This window comes from Morone saxatilis, unplaced genomic scaffold (assembly GCF_004916995.1).
Source record: "Morone saxatilis isolate NCDOM2014 unplaced genomic scaffold, NCSU_SB_2.0 Contig8, whole genome shotgun sequence".
NCBI lineage: Eukaryota > Metazoa > Chordata > Actinopteri > Moronidae > Morone > Morone saxatilis.
In genome coordinates, this window is record NW_023340257.1 from 1,604,445 (window position 1) to 1,615,948 (window position 11,504).

The 11,504-nt window shown below is 40.9% G+C and overlaps 1 protein-coding gene across 1 annotated transcript in view; it reads left to right on the forward strand.

Annotated features, from left to right (window-relative positions):
* Positions 1–2,818, forward strand: part of lhx1a (LIM homeobox 1a) — a 6,941-nt gene extending 4,123 nt beyond the window's left edge. The window contains exons 4-5 of the mRNA XM_035680320.1: positions 1,030–1,195; positions 2,155–2,818. Of these exons, the coding sequence (XP_035536213.1) occupies positions 1,030–1,195; positions 2,155–2,534 (546 nt within the window). The 3' untranslated portion in view covers positions 2,535–2,818. The remainder of the gene's footprint in view (positions 1–1,029; positions 1,196–2,154) is intronic.
* Positions 2,819–11,504: the final 8,686 nt, after the last annotated feature.

Here is an 11,504-nt window from a genome sequence, read left to right on the forward strand (position 1 = left end):
TTGTTTATTATTGTTGTTGTTGTTTATTATTATTATTATTATTATTATTATTATTATTGTTGTTGTTTTTGAGGGACTATTTTATTAAAATTGTTAAGGCGCTATTTTACGTGGCGGAATGATAGATTCATGAGCCAAAATATGATCAGGAAATAATAAACACAACCAAAAAGAGCAGGCAGAAATCCCTAGAAAGTAGATCTTTTCTGCAATTTTATTTTACTAAATGTTTTTTTTTTTTTGTCGAGGAAAGTTTGATTGTGTGGATGAGGTAAAAAAAGAGAAAGGTTTAGCATAGCAGATTAATGGCGATAAAGTGAAAGTGGTGGAGTAGGGGGCTATCTAATATGTATGAGCACAAGGGGAAAAAGGGAAGAGCGTAATTAAAGGAAGCCGGCCTATAGATTAGGAAATGATAACCTCCAAGAGCCCGGTAATATATCGGTAACAACCCTCCTATTAAGTATTAATTGGAGATTTTAAGCCCCCGCTGCTGCAGCCTTCAGTCGGGAGTAAATGGAGGGTTAAAAGATCATTAGGGAGGTTAGATGTGACTCGCGCTCCTGTGACGATAATTGGGCGCAGTTCTCTCCCCGCGCCGCAGAGCCTTGCGGATTTAACGCACCGGCTCATCACGCACGCGGCAAAAAACATACAGAGAGCGCGCGGTTATTTACTCTAATAAGAAGGCCAATGCAGGTGCCAAGGTAAATATGACACCTAATTACACCTTCTTCTGGGGGGTTTACACAGTGGAGAAAAAAATCCACAACGTGCCAGTTTTTTGTTTGTTTATTTGTTTGTTTACATATTTATTCACACGTTTTTTTTCCCGCCGCCTAAAACTCACAGCACAGCTGCATCCCTTCTTCTCCTCCATCACCTCCATTTCTTACTCCCCTCCCATTATCCACACACAATATTGACGTGCGATCAAAATGGCGTCAGCAGCCATACTGTTTGCTGAGTGACACGAGATGACCCGTATTATATATATAAATATCTTTGTGTGTGTGTGTGTGTGTGCAGGTCTGGTTCCAGAACCGACGTTCCAAAGAGAGGCGCATGAAGCAGCTGAGCGCGCTGGGCGCCCGGAGGCACGCGTTTTTCCGGAGCCCGAGGCGGATGAGGACGCTGGTGGACCGGCTGGAGCCCGGAGAGCTGATCCCCAACGGGCCCTTCTCTTACTACGGAGGTATGCAGTGAAATTTAGGTCATCTTGTCAAACAAAACTACATTTTTTCCCCCTGTGTTTTACTGTTATAAATCATCTTTTTAAATATTTTTAATTCTTAAATTGATGCTTGGTGTGATTCTGTCTCTCTACTTTCATCTCTTCTCCTGTTTGAGTCTGACTGCTGCCATTTTATTCAACATATTTTTTAAAAGATTTTTTTTTCCATATTTCTATCTATTCTATTCTTCTATAATTTTTTTTCAATTTTTCTGTAGTTTCCTTCTGTAACGAAACATTGCTCTATTTTATATTATCTGTACCAGGTCAGCTAAGGCTTTCAATAAGAAATAATGCAGTTTTATTCAGGTATTTGTTAAGTGTATAAAGGCACTGCCACCTCTAGAAAATATATACCATAATAGGCTGGTTTCTTGAGCTCTTTCACAAAAAGTACATTGTAATTTAGTAATATCTATATAAGCATACATACAAACAATGCAATGATTTTTTGTAATCTGTGATATATTGTTCAGTTTGGGTCACATTTTGGAAAGAAGTTTAAGCAAAGTTTACATCTCTGTGATTCGATAGCTCACTCTTTGAAATATCTGATCATTTTCAGAGCGTCTCATTCGTGCTCGGGCCTTTGTCCTCTCTGCCGAGGAAAAGAAAAGTCTAATAATATTCTGCTGAACTGAAAAAAAAAAAAATCGGTCTCAGTAGGTAGAATCGCTGATGAAATGGCCCCCATTTTAATTAATTTTGTGGCCACGTTGTTCTCCCCACCCAATTGCAGTTTTGATTTAAGTGTAACGTGCTCTGTGACTAATGTAGTACGGCGAGGGTCTCTCTCCCCCTCTAATACAAATCAAGCTATGTATATTCAATGAATTCCTCAACGTCTCCAGAATTATTTCTGCACAACCATTGTTCTCAGAGCCAACGCTGATTTTTCTCTTCTTCTCTTGGATCTGCAGATTATCAAAGCGAGTATTACGGCCCAGGAGGGAACTATGACTTCTTCCCTCAGGGGCCTCCGTCGTCGCAGGCCCAGACCCCGGTCGATCTCCCCTTCGTGCCCTCCTCAGGCCCCACAGGCACCCCCCTTGGAGGTATGGACCACCCCCTGCCGGGCCACCACCCCTCCAGCGATGTGCAGCGCTTCTCCGATATCATGTCCCACCACCCGGGGGACTCTCCCAGCCCGGAGCCCGGCATCCCGGGGCCCCTGCACAGCATCTCCTCCGAGGTGTTTGGCCCCAGCCCGCCCTTTACCTCACTGTCGCTGAACGGCAGCGGATACAACAACCACCTGTCCCATCCGCCCTCGGAAATGAACGAGGGCACCGTGTGGTAGTTTTTTGAGGGAGCTGACTTTTATCTGGCGAGAGATTCGGGGACAGAGGGTGGCGAGGTTTGGTGGCGTTGGGGCCTGGGGTCGAAGCCAGGGACATGGATATCGACAGGGTTAGGGCACTGCCATTGAATCCTAATTTTCTTTTTTTGATTTCATATTTATTTATTTATTTTCCCATTTCATTTGCTGATCTTTTTTTCTGTGGGGAAAGCATATTTGGCATAAAAAGTTATGCTCAAAAACATTGTCTTCAGTGTTGTGTTTGGGTGTTTCAGTTGCTTCTTTTGCCCCTGCCCCACCCTGCATCCAAAACTGGACTTTAAAAAAAAGAAATAACTGGGCGAGACTGTTGAACTGCCCCCCCTCCCCATTCACTCCCCCTTCTTTTCTTTGGGCCCCTGGGGCATCCTGTCACCCCTCCTGTCAGTGGCCCGGCAAAGCGACCAAACCCCCCAACACTCACCAGTGGGGTAAAAAACAACCCTTTGGAAATCTCCTATAGTATGTCCAGAACACAAAAACATCATTAGCTACTGTCAAAGACTTCGATAGCTTTACAGAGAGAGAATGAAGGGGGGGTCGAGGGTTGGTTGCGTGCTGACCTGGCACTGTAGGAAGGCTGAGCGGCGTCCAGACTTTGTTCGAGGCACTAGACTTGTCCCTTGTATTTATTCAGAAGCTCCTCAGACCTCTTTGCCTCTCAAGGCTCTGCCATATTGACACTTAACCTTTTTGACACTACGTTTCCGAAGGCCAGAGGAAATGACAATTTTTTCCTCCGTGTGGACTATTTGTTTCTCTTTCTTTTTTCTTTTCCTGGTTTCAGAATTTTCATCAAATCTGAAGCAGGCCGCCTTCAAAAGGCAAACAGTAAAAACCCTCCACGGATTGCAAACCCTTTATTTAAAACAGAAGTGAACTTGAAATGTTGAAATGAAGTCTACCTTCTAAAAATCTTCTACCGGGGTTCTAAATGGGACTTAGAACAGTCAACTGTTTACGTAATCTATTTAATTCAGGAGTCCAGAAGTCTCGAAAAAACATGTTTTAGAACCTCTCGATCCATATAAAAATGTTCCAAGCAACCAACCAAACTTTTGTATTGATTTTATTTATATTGTATGGAGATAAAAACAAATTTGCTGGGGTTGTGGTTCACTGTGCTAGTTTGTACAAGATGTTGTTTACAAAAAAAGGTTGAAAAAAATAATAAAAACATGAGTAAAGTAGACATTTGCCAAATTGAAAAAAAAATAGCACAAATACTGTTAAAGTGCTTTGCACCATCATCTGCAGAACGTGTCGAGACAAATTGTAAGTGTTAAAAGGAGTAATTGACTTCTTAATTTTTTAGTCTGCTGAAAATACATTCATAAAATTGTTAATATAACATACTTAGACAGGTTTTATTTTTGTGTCTTCAAAGGAGAAAAATCCAAACTATTAAAATTGATGGTCAAATATGCAGCCAGTAGCTGCTACATCTCTTTGAATATCAAGCCCTCATGGTATGTCTTTTATTGTTCCAATAAACCTAAGCTTATGTGACCTCCAGTGCATATTAGACCATTCACTGTATAAATACAACATGTTAACAAAAATGTGTTTCTAATAAAACTAGAAAATATACTTATGAATTTTTTAACATACTTTCTTTGGAGCAGCTGCCTTACAGTATGCCCTTACATTACATTATGACTCGCACTGTGTCGGTGCAGCTGTACATCACAGGGTTCTCTGTAAGGTACTTATCAGGCCAGTGTCACTCATTTCATAATGGACGCTTTTTGTCTACGCGTATAATTTCCCCATTCCCATGTGTTGTGAAATAATTGGCCTTTGCAGACACGATGACAGGTAAACATTTGTTAATTCTGATTAATGTAATTCAGAAACACTGGGTGAAACTGTAACGGCGGTTTGGCAGAAAGCGGTGACAAAGGAAAAAGGAGTCAGAAGCACGCTGTAGAGTCACGCTTTGCAGTGAGTTTTGTGAACTGTCAACAAAGGGGTTCTCTCTTTTTCCCTGCGTGCCGCAGTGTTGCACCATATCTCGATGCAATTCAGACAAATGGAACAAGGGTTTGAACAACAAAAAACTTTTCTGCTGATGTCTCCCCCCACCCCCCTCAGCCGTGGAGGCATTTAGTGGACTGGCGTGCTGCAGCCAACACAACGGGGAGTGAATCCACAACTTATGCTGATGCCGCTTCTTTCTTTCCCCCGGCAGCTTTGGCTGCGGCCTCCGAATCTTCCGTTCAGTTACTCGAGGTCGTCAACTAATCATAAGCAGTTAGCTGTGCGGCTGTGAAGGACAATGATGAAATTGCCGTGACCGCAGCTCTCCTGCTTGTTATGCTTTTATTAGCCCGCTCCGACATTATTATTCCCTGCAGCTTACTGTTCGTGGTGCGGTCTGACGGCTGGGAGGGACCTCTCCCAACTTATTTCAGCCAACGTAGTCCTAATAATAATCAAGAAGTCCAAACACTAAGGCATGATCTTTTGTGGGGGGAAGATGAAAAAAAAATTATTCAGACTCGTAGGGAGACAAGTCGGGTGTTAGGATTGTGGCGTGAATCCGGGGGAACCTTTATCTCCCAAACCCTGCATGTGCAGTGAGGACCAATCCCAGTTTTCTCCCCTGCCTCCAGACTGTAATCCACCATGAATTAATCATGGTCTTGAGAGTTAACCAAGCTGGGGGAGGTGGGGTGGAAGGTGGGGGGTGGAGGGCCTGTGGAAGGATATAGGTCTCTGTTGAGCCCCTGAGCTTAGCCCCCCCAGTGGTAACATCATGCACCGACGACTGACCGCCCCCGGGGCCACAGCTCTTTAAATTCAAATCTCCTATTGATCGCTCATCAGCTGTTGGTGCAAACTGACCTTGTAGTCTAACGCTGGCAAAATAAAACAAGCCTTAACAGCATCCAATGGGTTTTAAATGACATTTTAAATCTCTGAGTCAGGACGTTTGAACAGCCCACACACCCACTGGGATCCAAAATAAGTGTACTGTATGTGTGTGTGTGATGAGAGGGGGGACAAATGCTTAGAGGAAAAAAGGGGGGGGGGTACAAATGGTTTACTTTAGGGTACAACAGGGGCCAAAATATTGAGCCAATAGGAAGATCAGGCCCAGCAGGCAAACACTGAGATACTTGCGTTCAAAATGAGACTTTTTTTTTTTAGAGCCCCTCTCCATATGAGAAGCATTTGGCTGCTAGCTTTAAATGCAGAGTGGCTCAGCTGGAAGTGTACCCTCTCCTCTGAGCAAGTGTAAGCACACACACACGCATGCATGGCACGGGTCCTCGTTGATTCTCAAACAAACGACACATGTTGGGGGAAGCCAATTTCTTGGCCAGGAATGAGAAAATGCTGATAATCAATGGAGCGGGTTGGTTGATCGCTGAGCCACATTTCCCTGGCTCAATACTCAGCGAGTGGGTGATACACAGCCATGTAGCCGCCTGATAAGCGGACCTTTGCCGACGAGCTGTTTGCTTTGCTACCTCACTACTCTTTCACACTTCCTCCTCCTCCTCAAAAAGTAAAGACAGAAGGGGGTGTTTAACTCATAGGAACGTTTCTTTTGCTATTTAAGTAATGTTCAGGGGCATTCTCTCACAAATAATGCCTGATTTTCTCTTAGAGGTGTAATTCAAGAGGGATTCCACCTTTAGCCGTACAAAGAAACCTTCTTTTTTCCTGCCCTGAACATCCAAGGAAAACTCCATTGCCGCATTTGATGCATTTTTACTTTCTTATTTTTATGTAAAATAAACTAAAGTAAAGTTAAGTATGATCAGCAGAGGCCACCATGGCTGAGCAGACAAGTGCCACCAAGAAAAAGTCAAACATAATCAACAGAAAATCCATGGAAAACAAAAAAGGAAAAAGAATGTAGTTAGAACCAAACATGGAATCTTCTGATGCAGATAGTGTCTGTGATAAAAGTGATTCCTGCATAAATAGAATTTGGTTTTCAGTCTAGCTGTCTCCACACACCTCACTGACCAGGTAAAAAACGAAATGAAGTCAAATATGATATGGACCTGTAGCTTTGGAAGGAAATATTATATGTGCACTTCGGAAAGAATTGCTTCGTAAGTATTTTTTTGTTGCCTGTGCTGTTGCCGCCCAGGATTTTAGAAATATGTTTCCTCATGCAACCCCTACACCTTCAGAAAATTCAAAACAGAAGGTTCTTCCTAATATTTAAATTTCTCATATTTGACAATTAAATTATTTTAATTTTGAACAAGTTTAAATTAAATGCCTTCTCCACACTTCCAGTAAACTGGTGGGGACAAACAAATCCTTAATTTATTTATTGCCCTAAAAAGGAACACATTTTTCAAAAAATGCTAGAATCATCTTACAGAAAACCTGCCATGTGTACATGTTTATTTGTGGAATGTTAACTCTGGTAAGCCTCCAAATTCCCCCAAAAATATCCAGGACATTAACTAATTATCCTTAATGGTACGTCCCTGATGGGAGGTACTGCTTTAAAGAAGTTAATACGGAGTGTGTATTCTCCCACACAACAATATAGAAATATAGAAAAAAAAGCAGTGCAACCAGTGAAGAATGTTAGAAACTTTATCTGCCATTGTCATCAGGCACCAGAATCTGGAGTTGCACCATTCAGTTCATATAAGATGAAATTTGTGGACACTTCAGAACTATGGTGATTTCCTCACACATTATCTGGCTCTGTACCTTCAGCTTTATGAAGTTAAGGTAAATTATAGGGTGAGAAATCCTAGCCATTATCAGCTCCATTCCAATATGCATTCCAATAGTCTTGCAATAAACCTTCTCTTCATGAAGGTTATAATGTTCAGTTTTTGTTTGAATTGTTTTAGCTGCACTTTGTGGTGTTGAATTGCATTGTGGTAATCCAGAGATCTCAAACTACTGGCCTGGGGGCCATTTTTCAGCTCTTGATCCTCTTCCCTCCGGCCCACAACATGATGTGAAAAATATAATATAATCAGGCCTGCAATATTATTATTATTATTCATTTTCTAGTTGTCATATCAATTTAAACTACCCCTTCATATGAAATTAAAATAAAAACACAAGTACATTTTTAAAAATGGATGTTGTTTGACTCAAATTAATGGGAAAGGGTGTCTGCAAATGTGTACAAGGGGTTAAAAAGAAAGAAGCGGGTTTCGGGCCTTAGGGTTAGGGTTCGCCACTAGGGTTATTTGGCTGTGAACAACAAATGTGATATAAAATGATGATATAAAATGTATAAAAACTGCTGTTTGCATTTTTTGTTAAAGATTATGTTAGTAATGGAAATATTTTCAAAATATTGCGCTTTCTTATATTACTACCCTCCTGTTAGATTACAATACCAACTGTGGTCCCAAGACAATTTACGTTTGAGACTGGTGTCTATCATTTTGTCCACCCCACATCTATCTAAATGTATGCTAAAGAGGGCTTCTCTGTATAATGCAACACAGATGAATGAGACCATCAAAAGCCAAATCTCCACCACTGATATAATGTAGACCCGAGAATGTACAATATGTTCATCTGAGTCATTTACATTAATCTGACTGGACAAAACTCATATCATCCTAAATGCTGGGAAAGCGATTAAGCTAATAAAAAAATGTGATGTCTTCATACATTCTAATTGATTTATTGCTGAACTTTGACCCCCAGAGTGGCGGCCAGAGCGTCAACCGGCTCTTAACCCTGATCTTGACCTGGTGCACTCTCAAGGTTGACCCTTATCCAGGGTCGCGTCCGTCCCAATCTCCAATCCACATCCTCCTGTGTTGGATCAGTAGTTCAGAGTGGGAGCCCTGGTAAGAGTTTGCTAAGAGTTTGCTAACTGTAGTATCATTGTATAACACTTTAGCTGCTAACATACAATATTTTTTGCCACATTGTAGAGAAATAGTTGCATTTGCAATAGTTGAACTATAGCATAAATTAAAAGGCAAAAGAGGAGACCAATTGAACACTGCATGCTGAGTGACCAAGTATGCAATCACAACACAAAGGTCAGATTTTATGCCAACGGAAAGCAGGCTCATTACTACAGTGCTGAGAATACTTGTACATTACTTGATTGGGTTGGTTGCGGGTTGTGTGTGGCTACCTCACTAGTAAGACTTTTAGATATTAAACAATGTAAAAATGATGAAAAATGAAAAATGTCACTATTACAAATCCTGGTGAAATATGGTCTAAATGTGAATGTTCAATTAACATCTTCAAATAGTTGTGAAAAAATGTCCACTTTTGAACCAATTTGGTATTCTCTGGTGACAATGGTTATTTTTTACATCTTATGAACTCACATCGAAGTATTGCCAGATCTCTACCATAGCTAATAAATGCTATGAACTGACACGCAAAACAAAAAAACGTTGCAGTAACTGTATGCTACTCCAGATGTCCTGTCCATTATGTGTTTGGGGTTGCTAATGTTAGCCGTATACTCATGCAGTGAAAATGTAGCTAACTTCCCCTCATTTATACCTGTAACCAATGAATAAATCATGGTATATATTGAGTTTATTTTTGCCTTTAGTGTACTTTGCCCCTGAGAAAATGTTCATAAATGTATCTCTAATTTGCTATTCAAAATCAGTATAAAACTGAATGTTTTACTTATAATTAGTATGTAACCAATTTACATAAGGAAATTGCCCATGTAACAAACAATGCGCTCACCCAGGGAGGAAAGTATACTCGTTTAGCAAAGTGGAAAGTACTAATTTCCCCCTGCAGGATGTCCTGATGGTATGTGAGGTCTGTAGGTTGGCCTGATTAGCACAGAGCATGGAGTGTGTCTACACCATCTGACCCACTGAGTGATATTCATTTGTCATTCACATATTGGAGACCAACTGCTGTGTTTTTTGCTCAGGGCAAGGGTTTTCTCAATGAGTTGTTTGTGTATGATTGCACTGGCAATTTCCCATCGTGATATTACACGGAATACACATTTAAGTGCAAAATCTGTTTACAATTCACACAAGCTGCTTGTTGGGTTGGTATTTTTCCTTTTCTGAATAGGTCGTTACATTGTTGATGGGAAATGCATTTTGTCTGAAATAGCTCTTTAATGAGTGTGTCCATTATTGTGTACAGTACTCACATGCTTTAAAACAATAGGAAACCTACACTTTATTCAGACTATATAGGCATGCTGAGTTGAGCTCTTCCTTGGGTTTCTTGTGCAGGACAGTTTGTCATCTGATCTCAGAGAAAACTTTTCTGTCAATTTCTCTGCCTACCTGTTTCTGTCACTTCAGATGCTGTTATTCCCTGCCTGTCCTTAGCCGGTTACTGACTCTCCCTAGTCACCTGATCCTAACTTGTCCAATTCACTCATTAGCTCCCCAGTATACAGTATATACCTGCCCTCAAACACTAGTCTTTTGCCAGAACATCTGTTGTGCCACCATAGCAATTTGCCTTCATGCTAGTTAATGATTCTGGACTTTTGGATCTGTTTGCCTTCTCTGACTTCTTGACTGTTGCCATCACCTTGCGAGGTAGCTGGACTAGCTACAGGGCGTGGTTTAATGCTAGGAAAAGCTTCACTTCAGTAAGAGTTTGATTATGTTATACGGCTTGTTAATCTGACTGAAGTGCCTTTTTCCAAACAGTTTCCAACAACAACTTTCCAGATGATTCTGTTTAACAAATCATCTGGCCCGGACCATCTAACCCTAACCCTAACCCAGCCAAATATTAAGTAAGGAAAATACTGAAATACTAAACATCAAAAAGCATAATAATCCGAAATAACTAAACTCAAACAAGGAGAAACCACGGCCTCTCCCCATGATTCCGGCCAACATGATGTAGCCCAATTATCGGCCCAACCCCTTTTAAGCGTCTCTGATTCAGCCGGCACTTCCTTTGTCAGCCATGAGACATCTTCAGCAGCAGCACCCAGGAACTGGTAACTCAAAGAAAACTGAATGAATGCAATGAAACATAACCTAAACCCCAAAAGTGACAAAGAAAGTTAACTAATTGTGTGCACCCAAAAAGATAACGGCTGTCAAAAATGGATAATAAAACTGTATTATGAATCCAAAATCTGTGTCCAGTTATTTATTGTGAATTGTGTCTAATGTTCTAAACCTAAATACAACTAAACCTAAAGATAATCAAACAAATTAAAGAGTTACCACCATGTGCTTTTGCCTCAGTGTGTGGCTGCTAGGGCGGCCATCACAGACAGATGCATGTTAATCTTACACAACGTGAAATATGCTTTTAGCTATTGGTTGTGTGTACAAAGAATTGCCCTTACAACAATTCATATCAGCTTTGATTGGTAAACAGACTTAGTTGAGGTGGGTTTACCTCCCACTTGGACCATTGGTCATTCTTCAGGAGAGATTTTCCCATGACATTGCGACTTACAGCCATTTTTCACTGCAGGAACTTAACAACCTGTTACCTGGGGCTTCCTGTGACCTTTGAGAACTTGTGAGACTTTGGAACTAGATTCTCCCTTGTGCTTTTGGACCACTCACCAGGCCACTTTGTTTATTATCAGTTTGCCCCTCTGTATGTATTGTTTTCCTATAGTCTTGTTTCATTTTTAATTTGTCCCTTGCATTGTTTGGCTGTATGCTGTTTTCCATTTGCCAGTTGCTGAGAGAGAAGCTAGTGGTTCACCTGGTCATCTTGGTTTGTCCAACAAACATTCTTCTTTTTTTATAGCATTGGTTGTCCTTGTTGTGATGTGACGACATATCCCCTTGACCAATCACAATCAACAGCACTGCCAGCAACCCATGAAGGTACCTTGCATTGAGCATCACACATGTCCTGACAGAAATCCATTACTTTATAAAACTTTGTGTGGAATATACAATAAGAAGCTACATTTCTTATTTGTACACACAATAAACATGTATTAGAACAAGGAACCCCCAAAGCCAAAGTACCAAAGCTCTAATTTTTAGA